At 42.3% G+C, this 21,064-nt stretch overlaps 1 protein-coding gene and 1 long non-coding RNA gene across 13 annotated transcripts in view; one reads left to right on the forward strand and one right to left on the reverse strand.

The window, feature by feature from the left end:
- ERC1 (ELKS/RAB6-interacting/CAST family member 1) overlaps positions 1 to 21,064 on the forward strand; it is a 269,160-nt gene that overhangs the window by 54,984 nt on the left and 193,112 nt on the right. For all 12 annotated transcript variants that reach the window (XM_005207251.5, XM_005207252.5, XM_010805656.4 and 9 more), the window contains 3 exons: positions 7,395 to 7,811; positions 15,318 to 15,392; positions 20,527 to 20,682. In XM_005207251.5, the coding sequence (XP_005207308.1) occupies positions 7,395 to 7,811; positions 15,318 to 15,392; positions 20,527 to 20,682 (648 nt within the window). The remainder of the gene's footprint in view (positions 1 to 7,394; positions 7,812 to 15,317; positions 15,393 to 20,526; positions 20,683 to 21,064) is intronic.
- On the reverse strand, positions 1,816 to 12,401 carry LOC112446769 (uncharacterized). Its single transcript, XR_003034862.2, has 3 exons — positions 12,202 to 12,401; positions 10,265 to 10,664; positions 1,816 to 5,773 (listed from the first exon to the last, which is right to left on the reverse strand). It is a non-coding gene; the product is annotated as an uncharacterized lncRNA (long non-coding RNA).

The raw sequence follows: 21,064 nt of genomic DNA on the forward strand, positions 1-21,064 counted from the left end.
GAATTCAACACAGTACTGTGTGCCCGGCATGTGGCCGGGACTTGGTGACTGTTAGTGACGATGGTGGAGAGGGTCATTCTCTGCCCAGAACTTTCTCAGGCTTCCTCTTGCCCTTAAAAACCATTACACCTCTTGCCACACTTCCCTGGCGCTCAGTCTCCTTAGTTCCTCTGTCCCCTCCTCCTTCAGAGTCTTTACCTAAGTAAGGGTACATGTTGTGTCTTTAAATAGTTAACAGAAGTTAACTTCTTCACATCTCACCCAGCCAGCCCCAAACCTTCTCTTATCTCTTACTACCGTGAATTTATGGCTTTTATCCTTGTTTGCAGTTATAATTGTGTGCGTGTGTGTGTTTGTTTTTGCTGGGATTAAAAACTATCTTATCTACCTTGATGTGGACAAAGGCCATGTTTGTTATGCCCATCTGCCTTGTGTCCCTGGCAGGGAGCGTAATGCCTACTGCATGGTAGCCGATAAAGATCTTTCTCCCATCAGGAAGGGGTTAGTTACACTTTTATTTTCTTCTCTGTTCTTCAGTGTTTGGTTAAGTTTATTTTTCAACAGCACCGCCTCTGTGGGCAGAATTGTCTGAAATGGACTCTTTCAAGTTAATTACTAGCTCCTGTTCTTGATGGAGAGAACTCCCAGGGTGGCCCGAGCCCTCTTAAAATCTGTTTTTCTTCTGGTACTGAAACACGCTCGGAGTTAGTTTTTCCTCTTAGGAGAAAACACTCTTCTTGGGTTCCTGTAGGTTTCATGTTTTTGTGGAACTTGTCTATAGGTTGGGATTTAAATTTTCTTATGCTTAAATATGTATTAGAAATATGAAATATTTTAGGTTCACTAATGTCATCAGATATTCCTTTGTGAACCTCTTAATTTAAGTTTTCTTGTTTCAGTGTAGATACCTTGGATCAAGTGTTATTTCAAAAAGTTGATTTTCCTTATAATATGGAGATCGAAGAATTTGTTCTTAAGTTGTCAGAAAAAAAATTATATGAGCATCTATCCCAGTTCATATATTTAGTTTAAAAATAGTTTAAACATTGGTAATGAATCAGGTATCCCTGTATGACTTTTTTGTTTTTCAGATACCTGACAGAAAAAAGAAACTTGCTTATTCAGTTTTTCAGTAAATAGGAAGAGGACAGAAAGGAGATTGTTGAAACTACTGGTTATTCTTGCTTTCAGACTTTCAGTGTCCTTATCTCCAAGATCATTTTTATAGGAATCTTTGACATCAAATTTTTGGTAGGAAGATAGAAGTAGTTGTATTTTGTGGGAATTCTCAGGGAAAGATGCCATTTCAGGATGTAGGATGAGAGGAGAGAAGTTAGGATTCTTCTCTGTCTTTTCTGTCCTTTCTCTCATTCCTTCTTTCAGAGAGAGAAGATCCTATGGGTAGAAATTTTTTTCTTTTTCTTTTTTTTTTAAACTTTTCTTGCTGTAGAGAAAATTTTAAGCACTTTTTCCATGTTCCAGATCAAGCTGAGCAGGAGAGTGAACAGAAGCAGACCAGTGAGGGTTGGTATAAAGTCTGGAAGGTGAGAAGCGTGAGATTGCTTTGGAGGGTGTCCTGAGCGGAGTTCTCAACTAGCACGTCTCCTAATACCTGACACGTGACATCTTCCTTCGGAATCCAGCACGTCTGTTTTTGGTTGATTGTGGGAAATGTCTGTGCTCTGTGTAGCTATGCTCACTTCGTCTTCTGTGTCACGTGCTAGAGCAGCCTGGCTTCTTGCCTCCGCCGCATCCTCCTCCAAGGTTGTTGGCAGAAATTCTTACAAAGTGAAGCTAGCTTGAATGTAGCCCAGAGAAGAAGGGTGTTGATTCCCATTTCAGTGGAGAAGATTGCTGCATAGCCCTCTAGGTCACCAGTTCAGAGCATCGTTTTCATTCTGTATCCCAGTAGGGTGGGCAGAGCGGAGCTCAAGAAGCAGGGCGCGCTGGCAGTTGAATTTTCTTTCTTCACCAGAATAGTGATTGCCATGCTAGTTTAATCACAGTGTGTATGTAACTCCATGAGCTGTGGTAAACGTCTGTTTCTCCTAAATTAAATGAATTCAGTGATGCATGTTCAGAACAGACAGACAGTTGTACCTAGGAATCCATTTTGTTGTTAAATTTAGCTTCTGATACATCCCTTTTATTTGGTCAGAATTTATTTGGATTTTTTTTTTTTTTTTTTACTTCCAAAGATAAAGAATGAAACTAGGAATTGATTTTGAAGTCCAGCAACTGTTGAAGAATATTTACAGTGTGATGTGGGCAGTTAAATGTATTTAAAAATGATATTCCTGAATTCAGATACCTGATAATTTTATTGTAAATTCATTTTTCATAAGAAAAAGCAGTACTTTTCAAGAGTTTGAAGACTACCATAATGAATCTTTATTACTTGCTAAGCATAATACTCAAACTGGAAATTATAAAAGAAAAGGCTCTTTTCTTTGCATTAAAAAATGATCCATTTAAAGTTGCCATAAACTATGTTAAAAGAAAAAAAAAAAAAAACAGATTTGGAAATACATTTGTAACATGCACAGCAGGTGGAAGGTTATTTTCCAAATATAAAAAGCCCTTGAAGTGGGTTAGGAGAAAGGTTCAGTTCAGTTCAGTCGCTCAGTCACGTCCAACTCTTTGTGACCCCATGAATCGCAGGACGCCAGGCCTCCCTGTCCATCACCATCTCCCGGAGTTCACTCAAACTCACGTCGATTGAGTCAGTGATGCCATCCAGCCATCTCATCCTCTGTTGTCCCCTTCTCCTCCTGCCCCCAATCCCTCCCAGCATTAGAGTCTTTTCCAGTGAGTCACCTCTTCGCATGAGGTGGCCAAAGTACTGGAGTTTCAGCTTTAGCATCATTCCTTCCAAAGAACACCCAGGGCTGATCTTCTTTAGAATGGACTGGTTGGATCTCCTTGCAGTCCAAGGGACTCTCAAGAGTCTTCTCCAATACCACAGTTCAAAAGCATCAATTCTTTGGCTCTCAGCTTTCTTCACAGTCCAACTCTCACATCCATACGTGACCACTGGAAAAACCATAGCCTTGACTAGACGGACCTTTGTTGGCAAAGTGATGTCTCTGCTTTTGAATATGCTATCTAGGTTGGTCTTAACTTTCCTTCCAAGGAGTGTCTTTTAATTTCATGGCTGCAGTCACCATCTGCAGTGATTTTGGAGCCCCAAAAAATAAAGTCTGACACTGTTTCCACTGTTTCCCCATCTATTTCCCATGAAGTGATGGGACCAGATGCCATGATCTTAGTTTTCTGAATGTTGAGCTTTAAGCCAACTTTTTCACTCTTCTCTTTCACTTTCATCAAGAGGCTTTTAAATGTCCCCAAACAAAATGGGAAAGAACAAGAACAGGTGAGTCACAGGGGTGCCTGTAGATACATGAATAGATGTTCAGTCTCACTTGTAAGCAAAGAAAAGCCCAAAAAAGAAAGAGAAGAAAGAAAATACCCCCACTGTCAAAGATATAGGAAAGTGCTCAGACATTGTGTGGTGGAAGCTGATACAAACCTTTTTAGAGATAAATTTGTTGTCTGTGTTAAAATTATAACTGGATTCCCTCTGATCCAGCATTTCCACTTTTCAGAATTCATCTCCAGTAAAAATCTGGATTTATGTGCAGAGATGTACGTATGAAGGTGCCTGTTACAATAGTGAAGAGTGAGGACCAACCTAATTATCAGTAGTTACAAGTAAATTATTAATATCAACACATTGGAATTCTGTGACAAGCATATTTTTTCCCCAGGTTTTAAACTGCCATAAAGTACATCAGGCTTTCCTGGTGGCTCAGTTGTAAAGAATCTGCCTGCCAATGTGGGAGACGCAGGAGACTCAAGTTCGATCCCTGGGTCAAGAAGATCCTCTGGAGAAGGAAATGGCTACCCACTCCAGTATTCTTGCCTGGAAGATCCCATGGACAGAGAAGCCCGGCGGGCTACAGTGCATGGGGTCGCAAAGAGTCGGACATGACTGAGTGTGCTCACGTGTGCGCACATGTACACACACACACATCTTACATTAACCATCTTGAATTTACCATCTTAACCAGTTTTCAGGTGTACAGTTAATAGGTGCATCCACACTGATGTGCAGCCGTCACCCGGAGCTCTTGTTATCCTGTAAAATCGAGCCTCTGTGCCCATCAAGCAGTCACTCCCTGCCTGCCACCTCCCTCCTCCTTCCACCTCCCTCCTCCTTCCCAGCCCTTGGCAGCCACTCGTGTACTTTCTGTTTCTTTAAATCTGACTGCCCCAGATCCCTCATGTAAGTGGAATCATAATATTTGTCTTCTGTGACTGGCTTATTTCATTTGGTGTAATATCCTCAGGGTTCACCCATGCTGTAGCATGTGTCAGAATTTCATTCCTATCTGAGGCTGAAAAGTGTTAGTAGGCATTTTTTAAAAATTTAACTTCTGAGTGAATAGTACATCCATCTTTGTAGTACATCCATCCATTCTCTTGAACCCTTCAAATTGAAGAGGAGGGTTAGGAGGCAAGAAAGATGGGAAGTGACTGCAAATGTGTGTCTCTCAAGGGGTGATGGCAGTGTTCTCGAATTAGATAGTAGTGATTGATGGAGACCTTTTAATACACTGAAAGCTGCTGACTTATACACACACTTTAAACCAGGGAATTTTATGGTATATGTGAATTATGTCTCAATATCCAGGTGTTGCTAGTGGTAAAGAACCTGCCTGCCAATGCAGGAGACATCAGAGACGAGGGTTCGATCCCTGGGTTGGGAAGATCCCCTAGAGGAGGAAATGGCAACCCACACCAGTATTCGATGAACCTGGCGGGGTACAGTCCATAGTGTCTCAAAGAGTGGGACGTGGCTAAAGCAAATTAGCACACATGCACAAAGCTATCATTAAAAAGTTTTCAATCTCAATTATACCTCCGTTAAAAACATTTTTATGCAGAGTAGAATAAAGTTTCTTACAGGTTGTCCCTCAGTCATTCCAGTCCCTTCCTCCTTCCTTCTCTCCTTCTCTCTCTCCCTCCCTGCCTTCCATACCCAAAATAACATTTAAATTGTTGTGTATAATTCCAGAGGTATTTTTATTTCTTACGAATATTTTGTTTTTTACTTACAGTAAATACTTATTGTTCCGTCCCTTTTCACCAAAGTGGTAGTAAATTGAACACAGCCAAGCAGGCATCTCTGAAGTCTTTTTCTCTTATTTTTAAAAGTAAAAATGTCTCTTTATTGACTATGTGCTTACTATAGGGGATTTAGATAATACAAGAAAGCATGAAGAAAAATATAAAATCTACCCATAGCCAGAGATAGTCACTGGTAATTGTTTATATTTTTTTAGACTTTTCTCTGCATGTATATACTTTTATAAAAAATAGAATTGATATCATCCTATACTTGCTCTTATGTAGTCTGCTTTTTTTTACACTTAATATGTTGTGAATATAGTTTTTATCAGTAAATGTAAAGCTGCATTTTAAAGTATTGATGCATGATATTAAACTGGGTGGTCATTCCTCATTTACTCAACTCATCACCTATTAATACCCTTTTAGGTTGTTTCTAATTTTGTCAGTGGTTTAAACAACAGTGAGGATCTTTGTACACTTGCCAGATCGTTTCCTTGAGATATTTACTGCTGTTTTACAGTTTGCCAGAAATACTGAACAATGTATGCTTTGACATACCTTGATTTCCATGATGTCATTAGCTCTGTGAAAACATGGTGCAGGTATTTCTATCCTCATTTTAAAGACGAGAAATCTGAAACTATAAAAGATGACCATATGTCCCCAGTTAGGTAGCTGTTTGGTACGAGAGCTGGAGCTGAAGCTAGTGTCTTCTGATTGTGGGCTAGTTTGCTTCCAGCATGGCGCGCTGCCAGGCTTGAATACCTGCCTACCAAGAGTGATTTTCTGTTGTTGCTTCTTCATTTCTAAAAATAGGGTTCTCAATGTAACTTCCTTTTGGATTCTTTGTATAGTGTTCTAGGGGCTTCCCAGGTGGCCCAGTGGTAAAGAATCCACCTGCCAATACAGGAGATGCAGAAGACATCCCTGGGTTGGTAAGATCCCCTCAAGGAGGAAATGGCAACCCACTCTAGTATTCTTGCCTGGGAAATCCCAAGCACAGAGGAGCCCGGTGGCCTACATTTCATTGGGTCGCAAAGAGTTGGACATGACTTAGCGATTGAACAACAACAGCAGCATAATGTTCTAGAATTTATCAATTCAGATTAGAGGTTCATATACTATCTTTAGGGATATAGCTAAAGATACATCCTCAGCAGCATTTTAGGAGTTCATCTGCACAGACATCTTCATATAATTACTCCCCTATATTGTTTTCTTCTTCTGTATAAATAGCTCCCACAGTCTCAGTATTTTGTGGGGTTTTTTTTTTTTTTTTTTTTTTGTGGTTAAAGCTTCAGGTTATCTTAGTACCTTTGGGTACTAGCATCCATGGGCTGGGAGGATTGCTTTAATTCGATGCCGGCTCTGTTATTGTGTGATCTTGGGGTGAGTTATATAAGTCTGTGTATGCTTGGTGTCAGCATCAATAAAATTCAAATAATAGTACATGTGTTATAGTGAGGATTAAATAAATGAACACTTAAAGAGTGCTAAGCACATTCTGACATGTACTTTTAAAAAAAATTTTAAATTTTCTATTGGGATAATGTGATAGTTTCAGGTGAACAGTGAAGTGATTCAGCTATACTGGCATGCACTCTTATGTTTATTATTTACTGTCGAAATTTAATTGTAAAGCACTTAAAAGTCATTTGTATTTTGGTATCCCTTGTGGTTTCTGGTGAAATTTTTTTATGGTATGTTTGCATTCCTATAGATTTCCCCTGTCTTTCCCCTTTCCTTTCCTTCAGTTCTAGGTGATACCCTCTATTAATTTTGAAGAGTATCTTTATTTAGTCGTAGCTTAAGCACAGTGAAGAGTTGCTGGAGTCACCTTGTTTCTTGTTGATAATAAACACAAGTTAAATTACTGACATTTTACAGATTGTAAGGGCTTTCCTGGTGGCTCAGATGGTAAAGAATCTGCCTGCAGCGTGGGAGACCTGGGTTCAATCCCTGGGTTGGGAAGATCCCCTAAAAGAGGTCATGGCAACCCACTCCAGTATTCTTGCCTGGAGAATCCCATGGACAGAGGAGCCTGGTGGGCTGCAATTCGTGGGGTCACGAAGAGTCGGGCATGACTGAGTGACAGACACTACAGATAGGAAAGACAGTGTACAGAATAACACGATTCCTGATTTGTTCAGCGCGGGATTCTGAGAGGTGTGGTAGCTGCCTCCTGCCTCCTCTGATCCCGCTCTGTTTGTGCTCCTGGAGGAGGAGGGCTGACCTGGGTCTTGTTTTCTGTCTGGACCCAGCACATGCAGATGACCATCCAGGCTCTCCAGGACGAGCTGCGGATCCAGAGGGACCTGAACCAGCTGTTCCAGCAAGACAGCAGCAGTAGGACCGGCGAGCCGTGTGTGGCGGAGCTGACAGAGGAGAACTTCCAGAGGCTGCACGCGGAGCACGAGCGGCAGGCCAAGGAGCTGTTCCTGCTGCGCAAGACGCTGGAGGAGATGGAGCTGCGGATCGAGACTCAGAAGCAGACCCTGAACGCACGCGACGAGTCCATCAAGAAGCTGCTGGAGATGCTGCAGAGCAAGGGGCTCTCTGCCAAGGCCACTGAGGAGGACCACGAGAGGACACGAAGGCTGGCGGAGGCAGAGATGCATGTGCACCACCTCGAAAGCCTTCTGGAGCAGAAGGAAAAGGAGAACGCTCTGCTGAGAGAGGTGAGTGGCCGCTTTCTCAGCTGTTACGACACTCTTTTTTTCCCTTACTAGTTAGCATCTTGGCCTAGATGAATTTATACGCTCTCTTGAGCTAGTGGAAGGGAACTCCTTCTTTGGTACCTAAATTCTGTACCGATTTCTGTTCTGATTTGCTTTCTTGTGTGAGCTGATGTTGAATGGCATGTATACCAGCTTAATGACTTTCTGGGTTTTTCTTTTCCCCTCTTGTAGACTTATTTTGTTGCTAGAGGGGCACAGAATATTCTTGATTGATTACTCATCTCTTGATTTGTTCATAGAGACACACACAACAAAATCAGAATCAGAGTAGCTAACTATTGCTCAATTTTAAAATGCGTTAATCATTGAAAGTGAGCAGTGACCTCAGTTTTGAGTATGCCTATAAAGTCCTGGGCAGCAGTAATGGATGTTTGCCCTGTGGTTTCTATGGAAACTGTTGCCGTGCTATAAAAGATATGTGATAAAAAGCATCTGCTACCATAGAGGCACAGCTGGAGGAATGACATAGAGGCAAATTGCCACTTATTTTCTAGAGAGGAAACTCGGGCTTTAGCTGACCACTGTGACTACTGGTAACGTTTCACTTTTCTATATAATACTTCATTTTAAGAAATCATAACTGAAGAATTCATCTTACGTTGAATTCAAAAAAAAAATTGACCGCTCTCATTCTATGAGGTCAGAGACTTCAGCTAACTTTCACATTGTGAACAATGAAGAAACATAGTTTCTTCAGTATAGGAACGCTTGTTTAAGCAAATGTATTTTATACCCGTGATTATTAAAATGTGTGGTACTGGCACAGTAATAGATAGCTAAATTGATGAGGCAGAATTTCTCTTCTATTTAAAAAATAATATAGTTTTATGATGTATGTTTTGGAATAATGGCCATTGGAAAACAGTTTACATAGTTACATCAAATTAAATTCTAGATGAAATAAATAGTTACTTTTTAAAAGATGAAAACAACTAGAAGAAAATGTAAGTAAAAAGCTTTTAATATAATCTTGAAATAGGAAAGAATCTTTATTGCCATAGCAAGAAGCTTGAATAATTAAATGTGTGTATGTTAGAAAATACAGTTAACAAAAGTTAAAGTGATTGTTTGGGGTGGAGTTTTGCAATTTGTGGCTCAACTGTTACATAAAGGTTGTTTCCAGAATAGTAAGGTGCTAGAGGCACTTGGCATCACCTTTCTGTTCTCATTTACTCAGCAGGTATCCATGGAGCCTCTAGTTTGTATTTGATCCTGGGATAGGCACTGGGTATACACTTACATTTTTCATGTCAGAACACACCGTTTGTGCCATCCCAGAACTAAATATCTGGAGAGAGACAGTGAACTGATAATTATGAGATGACATAAACTGCTGCTGCTGCTGCTGCTAAGTCTCTTCAGTCGTGTCCGACTCTGTGCGACCCCATAGACGGCAGCCCACCAGGCTCCCCCGTCCCTGGGATTCTCCAGGCAAGAACACTGGAGTGGGTTGCCATTTCCTTCTCCGATGCATGAAAGGGAAAAGTGAAAGTGAAGTCGCTCAGTCGTGTCTGACTCCTAGCGACCCCATGGACTGCAGCCTACCAGGCTCCTCCGTCCATGGGATTTTCCAGGCGAGAGTACCGGAGTGGGTTGCCGTTGCCTTCTCCTGACATAAACTAGTTGAGTCTAATTATGTCGAGAGAAGGGATTAACAGGGTACGCAAGCATCTTTGAGGAGGTGCCCTTTAAGGGAACACTGAAGAAAGCTGAAACAGTCTTTCTGAGCATTTGTGTAAAACATGTCCTAACCCTAACCTTGGAGAAGGTTAATGGTTTCAAAGGCCTGAGGGGAAGGAGTGTGAGGAGATGAGAAGGCAAAAACCGTATTGTCTCAGGGGGAGGCAGGCATGAGATGTGAGGTTGAAGAGGTCACCGGGGCCAGGTTCATTCATTCCACTCATCAGGTGTTCATTGGGTGCTCACCCGGGTGCAGAGCACAGGGAAGCCGCAGTGAACACAGTCCTTGCCCTCTGGAGACAGAGCGCTCGCCTCCATGATCCTTGCAGGTGATGCAACAGTTTTATTCAAAGTCCAAGAGAAAACTGCCACAGTGTTTAATCAAGGGAGTGATAAGATCTGGTTTAGCTTTTAAAATTTAGTCCGGTTGTTTTGAGCATAGATGGGGGAGGGGGCGTTACAAGTGATCAAGGGAGTCTAGTAAAGACTCTTAATGGCTCTTATCTGGGTTGATGAGTGGTGACTTGAAATGACTGTTGTACATTATAGCACCAGTGTGTCAAGAAAGGTAGAAAGAATTATAAGTTGACAACACTGAGACATCCATAGGTTTTGTTCTTATTAGATTATCGTCCACCTCTGAAAAACAGCAGTAATTCATCAATTCCAAGACTCGGTTTTCCCCATTTTAACATTGTGAAATTAAGTCTTACCTTTGATGGGACTTCCCTGGTGGCTCAGATGGTTAAGGGTCTGCCTGCCATGTGGGAGACCCAGGTTTGATCCCTGGGTTAGGAAGATCCCCTGGAGAAGGAATGTCTATCCACTCCAGTGCTCTTGCCTGGAGAATCCCCATGGACAGAGGAGCCTGGTGGGCTACAGTCTGCGGTTGCAGAGTCAAACACGGCTGAGCAGCTTTCCCTCTCTTTCCCTTGGTGGTGTCTTCGAGGCCCTGTCGGCAAGGCTGCAGTCCTGCTGGACCTGTGCATTCACCGGTCACAGCTGCTCACTTTGTCACCATGTAGCCCATGTTCTGAGCATAGTTGCTATTTTTCTTGTTAACTTTAACTGATGTTCAGTGCCCCTTCAGTAATACTGTGATGTGAATCTGCACTGAAACAAAAAGTTATCCATGTGAGGAAAGTTGTAAAAACAGTTTAGGGTTGTATATGGTTAAACTTTTATGGTTAAATAAGTGAAAAAGAATCTTGCAATCAATATAAAATAAAAATTCTGAATGACTCTGTGAGTCACAATCTATTTGGAAGCATTCCCTTCTTTTCTCTCCAGCACATTGAACAGCAGTTTGCCATACAATCGGTGGCATCTTAGATTTGATGAGATATAGTAACATTAAAATGTTATTCCTATCCAGAAATGTTTGTGTTTAGTTTTCCATTTTGTTCATGACCATGAATCCGTCAATAGCAGGTAAATGATTCCCCCAAACAAAAGCTAAAGAAGGAAAAATAAAATTTAAGTTAATCCTGTATTTTCTGTTTGTAGTGGAAGTACGTTGTTAAAAGTGACTTATGGTTAGATTTTGTCTGTTTACTGGAGTATCTTTCCTTTGATGGGTAGAAGAGTGAAGACATCTGTTGGACAAATAGTGAACTGCAGCCCAGACGTGGTTAGGGCCTGGGGCCCGGGCATGTGGGGTTTTAACAGGCTTTCCAGGTGGTTCTGTGACACACCAAAGTCTGGTTCTCAATCTGTTGGCAGACCATACCTAATCTGGCTATGGAATTCTTGGATCAGCAACCCATATGCAGTCCGAGCATTGTCTATAAGTGGAATAAATATTTCAGGTGTGTGTGTGTTAATGTAGATCCTATTGTGATGAATAAAATACTGGTTTGTATTTACATGTATGCCAATTTTTGTCTGTATAATATTTCAGTCAGCAAACCTTGTTTAGAACAATTGCTGTCATGTTAGTATTTGCAGAAGCATTTGAGGTTAAAAGACCTACTGTGTGACTAGTTCTAGGTAGAAACTCTGACTGACTGACTAGCACATCTGAGGAATGCCTGTCTGTATTACCGGCAGTTGTAAGGTAAAAACAGAGGACTTTAGAGGGAAGAAAGAGAAACAAATAGGCATAGAGAAAAGATGGAAACAGTGGACAAGGAGTAGGGAGAATTAAAAAAGGAAAAGGGTCCCCGGTGAGCGTGCGCTTTGCTAGTAATTTTGGAAAATGCAAACAGCTATATCGCACACCTTAGTGATTCCACTTATTCTGTCTCATTGTGTGTGTGTGTGTGTGTGTGTGATTTGTGCCTCATTTTGGCAGGAGGGTGTGTTTTCTCAGAATGATGCTGTCAGTCGAGGTGGTGAGGGGTTGCAGTGCAGTGCCCTCGCCTGATGTCTGGAGTTCAGGTGTAGGCAGAGTCCTGAGGGCTCTTTCCCACATGTCTGTGTTGAATACCGTCAGCCCTGAACTTGTGCGGAGAATTAAATCTGGTGAAGGGACATCTACCTGTGAACCAGGGGTGCTGGAGGCTAAAACCTGAATGTTGGAAAAAAGAAAGTTCAGACATAAGTACTGCTTTTCAGCCCCGAATACTCCTTTCTCTCAACTGTGTAAGCAAGCTTTGACTTACTTTTAAGAAGAAAGAAAACTACAACAAGAGAGAGGTTTTGTTCCTACCTCGTTCGTTTTCTTTGTCTAGTCATTATTCTTTCGTGTATGGATGAGAGGATTGAAGCCGTTTTCTAGTATGCACCACAGTCGACAGCATGACTGGCTCCAGATAATTCTACCTGTACTTGAATTTGTTTTGAATGAAAGTTTTCAGGCTAAAGAGAGTGAAATAAAGCGAGCACGTAGCATATTCTACTTCTTACATTTGTCTGAATAGTGCTTTCACTTTTATTTCCAGAGTTGTCTCTCTACTGACAGTGCACACGTCAGAGGGATGATGTGTCAGTGGGAAAGGGGAACTGATGAGTCTACCAACTGCAGGATGTATTCACAATGAGCTTCAATGTGCAGGCCTTTGAATGGAAATCTGTTACAACCGATAGGTTTTAAAATGTCTTAGTTGGAAGGTTTTATACCTGCAAATGGTTTAAAGTACACCCAAGTTCCTTGTTAGAGGAGGGTTTCTTTTTATTCAAATGTGCTTTTTTCTTTATGTACTACCGGAATGCTTGCTGGAGTTTAAAATGAAATTCTAATTCTAATAGTTCCACCTAAAGCATTTGGAAATTTCCCTAAATTGAAAGTCGGTTGTGGGAAAAAGGTCAGATAAAATTAATTAATTAAAATTAATTCAGTGTCTGAATTATGAGATACTTCTAAGAAATGCAGTTTTAATATTTCAAGTAGATAAACGTGTAGGGTCAGTCAGTCAGTGTTAGTTGCTCAGTCGTGTCCAACTCTTTGGGACCCCGTGGACTGTAGCCCGCCAGGCTTCTCTGTCCATGACTGGCAGGCAAGAACACTGGAGTGGGTTGCCATTTCCTTCTTAGGGGATCTTACCAACCCAGGGATTGAACTTGGGTCTCTTGCATTGCAAGGTGGATTCTTTACCATCTGAGCCACCAGGGAAGCCCTTAGAAGACTTTATTAATAGATGAAGATCAGTTAACAGGTAGCAGGATTCATTTTCTTTTTGTTAATACATTTTAAAGTTCTGTGCTCGTTTATTAAACATATATTATTAAACATCCATGTGCCTACTTTATCACCTGTTGACCGTGTAGGGCGTGTAGGACAGACTGGAGGCTGGGAGTCACTGATGAGTTTGTTGTCTTAATGCAGGTGGCAGGTGATTGTGGTCTGAACTCATGGGTTCAGATTTTGTCCTGGATTAACATGTTGTGGATTTTTCTGTGTCTCTTAGTGGTCTGTTTTGCCTGGCAAGAGTTAATTGTGGATGAACTTGACTGTTAATGAGACCTATTTTTACATTCTTTTGGGGCTGGCCCAGGTGGTTGTCTCTCCAGGGCTAGCATGTCTCTGCTCAGCGCTGCTGACCTTCTCTCCACTGGGCTGTTTGGAGCTTGAATCTCGACAGCCCCCGTGAGCTCAGGTGGTTGCTCACTCGTTGCTCTCTGATCATTGTTCTGCCCACCAACAGTTGCTCTTTGTCTGACATCATGGAGTCTTTCCCTGTGTACCAATACTTAGCTTTTACCCAAAGACTCCAGGGGACCCTGTTGGATCAGACGCTTTTCCAGCTAGCTTCCTCCTCTCTGTTACTCTGCTTCACATGTTTCCAGCATCTTGGGGACTCGGACCCACTGGTCTGTGTTCCGAGCCCTGCAGGACTGCAGTTTTCCATTTGCCTTCTTCTCTGCACATCACACATCAGATAGCAAGTCTGGATCATAAACTCATTAGTTTCTCTTCTCTCAAGGATCATAGTCCTCTGCTGCTTGTCTTCCAATGTCTGAAAACAGTTGCTTCATGCATTTTTGTCTAATTTTAACATAGTTTACACCAGGAGGCCAGTCCTCTATCCATTACGGTCAGATTGTGTTGACCTTGTAGAGTGATAAGAAAATGGGAAACTCATTGAAGGATTTAATGACAAGTGCCATCATCTGTTGATGCTTTTTCAAGATTACCCCATTGCTTTCTTTAAAATGGACAGAAGAAATGGAAAGAAGGTTAACTTGATGCTGTTGTAATAATCTAGGTTTGAACTAGGCTGGAAATGGAGTGAAATGGTAAATTTGAGTATTTTGAAGATGGAACAGTTAGGATCTGCTCTGGAAGGTGGTAGGAGATAAGGATCTGGGAGGACTTGAAGGAGACCCTCTGGTGTTTGGCTTGAGCCACCAGGAGGCTAGTGTCCTTTCAGGACATGGGCAAGACTCACCAGTCTTCAGAAGAGGGGCCAGGTTAAAGAGGAGGAAATCAGGAGTTTTGTTTTGGATGAGGTAAGTTTGAGTGACCCGGTGGACATCTGTATAGTGTTGTCAAACAGGCAGAGCAGAGGGCAGGCCTGGGCATTTGCCAGCACTGCTGAGATGGAAGGCACCCATGTGGTCACTTGGGCTATCCCAGGGGACTTGGGAAGTACCGGCTGCCTGAGAGACAGTCTGAGTCTGACAGGAAAGGTTTGTAACTTCAGGTGGAATCTCTTGAAGATCCTTACTGTGGTGCTTTTCCACCTCTTTCCTTCCTTTCTGATCCTGAACTCACGGAAATTTGGATTAAAAAAGTAGCTCTGTTTTTTGACACTGGCTGACCATAGACTACTTTGGACACTCATTCAGTAGCCTTACCCTCTTTTTCTTTCTGACCATGGCCCCTACGAAACCGGAGGTGTCCATTGTGGGCAGCCAGGGGCCTGTGGTTCTCGGGCAGATGTTATGCAGAGGATGCTGTCCACACAGATGTCTCAGTAGCTTGTGCCTTGAGCACTGGACTGCTGCGACTTCTCCTTTTGAAAAGGGAATATTTCTAATCCCCTTATTGGATTGCTTAGTGTCTTGAAAATACGCTGCCGAGCCGTGTGGAAGAGCGATGCACCAACCTGGGACATGCCGGAGCACCACCTGTCGTGATGGCTGAGGCCTCTGGGGCACACTGTGTGTGTACCCAGGGGCTCAGAGATGGGGCCCTCCCGTCCCCCTTAGCTGAGGGCAGTGGGCTTCCTGGTCCGCAGGGAGACAGGAGGTGATCAGTGTCTCACAAGGCTGGGGAAGGCATCTCTGCATGCAACTACTACTCCCTCGCCACCCCTACCTTCTTTGGGGAAAATAGGAGTGAAGAGGAGGACACTTACTCTCTTTCTTGCTTTTTGTGTTTAGGAGATGCATCGGAGATTTGAGAATGCCCCTGATTCTGCCAAAACTAAAGCCCTGCAAACTGTTATTGAAATGAAGGTAAGTGGGAACCTAATAAGGAACCTTACTGCATCAGTTCGCACTTTCCAGTGATCACACTTTGATGTGTGAGTTTTAGAAAGCGGTACTTAGTTCACTCACGTTGTAGACGGAGAAGAAATAGACTTCATGAGCACGACACATGAAAAGAGCTTCGGTTTCATTTCCTCTTGCCCAGCATTTCTTGGAATCAGCTCTTCTCAAACCTTTTGGTCTCAGGGTCCCTGTTCTCTTAAAATGACTCATCTTGCTTGTTTTTAAGAAATTGTCTGCCAGGTACTTCCCTGGCGGTCTAGTGGTTAAGACTTTGTGCTTCCACTGCAGGGCGCCTGGTTTGGATCCCTGGTTGGGGAACCAAGATTCTGCATGCTACGAGGCGCAGCCAGAAAGAAAAAAAGAAAGGAAAATGTCTATTCTTCTCTCAAGTAAGGCTGTGCTGTGCTTAGTCGCTCAGTCGTGTCTGACTCTTTGCATCCCCTTGGACTGTAGCCCACCAGGCTCTTCTGTCCATGGGATTCTCCAGGCAAGAATTCTGGAGTGGGTTGCCATGCCCTCCTCCAGGGGATCTTCCCAACTCAGGGATCAAACCCAGGTCTCCCACATTGCAGGTGGATTCTTTACCATCTGAGCCATCAGGGAAGCATAGGGTTTCGTGAAAAAAAGTACTTGATTCAGTTGCAGCCCATCGAGTGTCCTGGGAGCCGTGTCATACTCCGGACACAGCAGACAGACCTGGCCCCTTCCCATTTCCTTACACAGAATGGTGAAAAGATGTGTGCTTAAGGGTTAAGCATATGAGAAGTCACAATCAGGGACATTGTTAAGTGAGCCAGCGTTCTGAAAATGTTCTTTCTTCTTTGTCTGTTTGCCCGAGGGCGCTGACCCTGAGAACACGCTGCCTGCCAGCATGGTTTCATGCTGTTGCCATTGTCCTAAGGCACCCAGTCTGTTGTCTGTCTTCTACCTTCATTGCACATAGTAGCACGGTGGAAAAGGCCCACAAGTCAGAGAATTACTATGAAAAGAGTTTTGGCTTTTCAAAAGGGCTGGGAGGCACCCCCGGGTTCCACGGACCTCTGCTTTAAGTACTGAGTAGTTAGAAATCTTTAGGCTGAATGTAATGGTGCTTGGTGATGAAGAGCTTGCCTTCTGTGTGAAATCCCTTGGATTAAAAACCTGGCTTTGTGTAATCAGCCGTATGATGTAGAACAGGTAACCCAACCCCTCTATGCCTCAGTTTCTTTACTGATAAATGGTGATGATACTAGTACCTATCCCATGGGCTGTTTGTAGTTTAAATTCTTTAAAACAACTAAAACACTTCGAACAGGGCCTGGTACATAGTAAACATTCAGTCAGTGTTAGCTGCTGCTGCTGTTATAGTTTTTATTAACAGCATATTCTTTCTTACAAGAGCGGAAGACTCTTACAGACAAGGACCCTCCCTCCTCTCCTTTCTCCCTCATCTCTGTTTCTCTTTTTACCTTCTTCACGTCCCCTAAATAGTTTAATGCAGTATTTTGCATCGTGCACCTTCATTTAATATCTGTTAAATATTAAATATTTGTTAATATTTGTTAAATATTCACGTGAATATTTAGTTTTTGGTATATAAATAGTTCTGTGTAAATAGATGGTTCTCAAGTACAGTTACAATAGTGATTTTCTTAGATGGTTTCCTGTTAAAACTGTTTATATTGTATACATCTGTATTCTCACTGGGGAAAGAGTTTTCCAGACAAATTCCAAATTAGTGGATTCTGGGTTCTTTGTAGTCAGACAATTAATAGTCTTGAACATAATCTTATAAAGAGCCTTTGGGAAGGTTGGACTGCATTCTCACGTTCCCTAGTGGTTATTTGCGCATATTATTTACCGAGCCCATTGGAACCTAAGAGGGAAGCACATGGCAGAGCCCACGTTCACAGAGTCATCTTGCTTGCCTCTGACAGCACGGAAACGCAGTGGATCTATTTTAAGTTGTGTTAACCTCCAGCCATTTTGCTAAGAAGCAAGAGACGGAGATGCCAGTGGCCCAGTGGGGTCAGGTGGATGTTATATTGAAATCACAACCGAAGACGCTGAGATGCAGCTGAGACAACTTTTGAAAAAAGGTTGAGGATTTGGGAAATTTAACAAGGAGCAGAGGATTTCAGTGGGTTCAGTTGATTATTGTTGGGGAAGAACAGAGTATTAAGATGGTAGAGGATTTATTTATCTAGTTATCATCCGTTCTAAAACCTCCTTTGGAATGACTGTCCTCAAATAAACCCAGCCTGAGGACCAGTTGGTGCCAGAACTAGTCCAGCGTATCAGGCATGGCAGGAGCTCTTTTTGGGCAGTCAGAGCTGGAATCTTAGTCCTTTCTGCGTGATCTTGGGGTGTGAGAAATGGTCCAGCTGATCCAGTCCACAGCTGCCCATCAATGTGTGTTGGGATTCAGGGAGAAGATGGGAAATGTGTCCTGGCCAGGGCCTTGTGGGGCTTCATAGAGGAAGGGGCTGCTGATGTGCGGGGCCACAGTTCTTAGCTGGAGGCTGTTTGACGTGTGTGGCACCCTAGTGGTGCTAGAAGTATGCCCCCTCTCTCTGCTTCCCCTTTCATTGCCGCCCAGGCTGCTGTCAGAGGAGAGCCATGTATCCGTTTCTTCATTGGCAGGTTAATTACATGCCTGTTTCTATTATTGTAGTTATTCTTGAGGGACAACATCTTGATTTACCCAGGAAGATTTATAGTCATCTTAATTTTCAGATAGTGCATTTGAAGTCGTTTATTTATTCTCTGTGAGCCGGGGTAATTTTAAACAGGTAAATCAAAATCCTCGTTCAAGGGGGCTTCCCTGCTGGCTCTGTGGTAAAGAATCTGCCCGCCAATGCAGGAGGCGTGGGTACAGGCCCTGGTCTGGGAAGACCCCACAGGCCATGGAGAAACTAAGCCCTGTGCCACAGCTACTGAAGCGTTTGTGCGCGGAGCCCATGCTCTGCAAGAGAAGCCCCTGCAGTGAGGAGCCCACACGTGGTAACTAGAGAATAGCCCCTGCTGGCCACAACTAGAGAAAAGCCCAAGCAGCAATGAGACCCAGCACAGCCAAAAATACATAGAATACTAAGAAGTAATGGCAGTGTTACTTACGTCAGTCAAATATTAAAAAAAATCCTAGTTCAGATTTAGAATGTCTCTGATTGTATTAATACAATATGTTTAATTTTGAACCAAATGTAAGTTTCATTTGAATAGTTTTGTAAATGAAAATGTTTGTTGTATTATTTTTAAAGGTAATTCAATGCAAGTCGGAGGAATTCAGCCCTTACCTCTCCCCTGAACCTAAAAATAGTTATAACTGTCTAATGATAAGTCTTTTAACTCTTATCTGCATGCTTTCAGATAGCAAGGAAAGTAAGTCACGACAGCCTGGAGGTAAAGTGAAAAAACAAGTCAATCTCAAAATTTCTTCCTGAGGGAATGGTTTTTCAGAATTTCCAGATAAAATAAAGTTCTACTTAATTTATGCTCTTTAAGGTCTTTATTTCATAGGTGAATAAGCATATGCAACTATCGATGTAAAAATATCTGTTCTTTTTTGGAGTTTTTCTGTAACTTATGACATCTAAAGTAATCTGGGGATAAGCTAGGTACCGTGACAGACAAATCAAGAAAATGGTATAGAAGGTATTGTACTGGGAGGTGGATATTTGTGGTGAGGCTGATTTACAAGAACAGTGATGTTTCTTTTTAAAAATGACTATGAAATATTTCAAACTCATGGTGAAGTTTAGAGAATAAGTAAGATTACCAACACAGTAGCACTCCCCCTTGTCTATGAGGGGTATGATCCAAGACCCTCAGTGCATGGCTGAAGCCACAGATAGTATAATACCATACCCTGTATATTCTGTGTTTTCCCCTTGTACATTCCTTGGATACACTTTATAAACTAGGCACAGTGTAGGGGATTAACAATAATTAATGATAAAATAGAACAGTTAGAACAGTATACTTTATGAAAAGGCGAGTGGTCTCATCCTCTCTCGGTTTCTTACTGTTCAACTCTGGTGCTGTCTCCGTCTAAACTAAGTGCTTATCATGCACGGTAGCCTTAACTTTTGCACTTTGAGGTACAACAGCAAAACTAGTATGAATTTCTTGTTCCTTCATCACAATCTCACTGATGGAAGGTTCATCTGTACTGTAGATCTTAGCAACCTCAGCGTATTTTTTTTTTCCTTAGTGAGAACTTCCATTTTTCCAGTTAAAAGAAGCATCTTATGGCTTCTCTTTGGCTATTCTCAGTTGCCAGCATCACTACGCTTGTGCTGTGGGTCACTTGAACACAAGCACTGCGATGCCGGGACAGTCTGTCTGATGACCAAGACTCCCACTCGGTGACCAGTGGGCAGGGATACAGTGGACGAAGAGGTGACTCATGTCCTGGGGTGACAGAGGTGTGCGACTTCATCATGTTGATCAGAACAGCAGTGTGCAATTTAAAACTAATGAATCACTTCTTTCTGGAATTTTCCATTTGGTACTTTCAGACCACAGTTGATCTCGGGTAACTGAAACCATGGAAAGCCAAACCACAGAAAGCAAAACTGGATAAGACAGGACCACTGTAGGGTAAACTGCAGCTGTTGATGTAATTAACAGTTCATCCCTTTGCTTTTCTGCAGTGGGATGTTATCAGAGGTTTGTGATTGTAGATGGACACATTACTGTAAGTCTTCAAAACCTTCTTACTCTTCTCCCTACTCCACTGGGAGCAGAGATAAACCTTTTCAGGTTGCCAAGTAAAATGGTAAAGTATTACAACCTGGAAAGGTTTTTCTGTTAATATCACAGATGTTTTCACTACAAGTTTGTTGACCATAAAGTGCTCAGAAACTTCCAACCAGTTGTCCATTGCTTCTGCCTCTTTCATTAATACTGTTAGCTTTAATCAGAAGGGCACAGAGGAAGGAATTCAAGAAAAAACATACTATGTTCAGGAAGGATAGACTTCAGAAGGAGGGCACCTCTTGTAGCTTTTCTACGTATATGTTGATCTTGATTAAATTTCACACTGTAAAGACCGGCTTGTTCACCCTCGCTGATTTTTCGCGAAGACGTTAATGTCTCAATCTTGTGTTGCCCTCAGGATTCCAAAATCTCCTCTATGGAGCGTGGGCTCCGAGACTTGGAAGAGGAGATCCAGATGCTGAAATCCAATGGGGCTTTGAGTACTGAAGAGCGAGAGGAGGAGATGAAGCAAATGGAGGTGTACCGGAGCCATTCTAAATTTATGAAGAACAAGGTAATGGTGTGAGATACCTGATTTTTAAAGGGGGAGGGGGTTGAAAAACTGACGTGTATTCCCTCCTGCCTCTTTAGTGATGATGGACCTCACACTACTTTATCAGGCTTTAGGGAAGAATACTTGAAACGTAATTCTTCCAGATAAAACTTTCCCAGTATTAACGTCAGAATTACTGATGTTGTATGGATATTTCAAATTTCACTTAAAATTACTTGTGTGAGGCTAGGTGTGTATTATCATGGTTTAGCACTTCATGTCTGTCAGTATTTCTGAGGCAAGCAGAATTACATCCAGATGAGTTTTTCTCCCTGTATGAAAGATCACATTCTCTTGTGAAACAGTTTAAAAGTCAGAACACCAAAAGGCTGAACCCATCCCT

This window comes from Bos taurus, chromosome 5, assembly GCF_002263795.3.
Source record: "Bos taurus isolate L1 Dominette 01449 registration number 42190680 breed Hereford chromosome 5, ARS-UCD2.0, whole genome shotgun sequence".
Classification (NCBI taxonomy): domain Eukaryota; kingdom Metazoa; phylum Chordata; class Mammalia; order Artiodactyla; family Bovidae; genus Bos; species Bos taurus.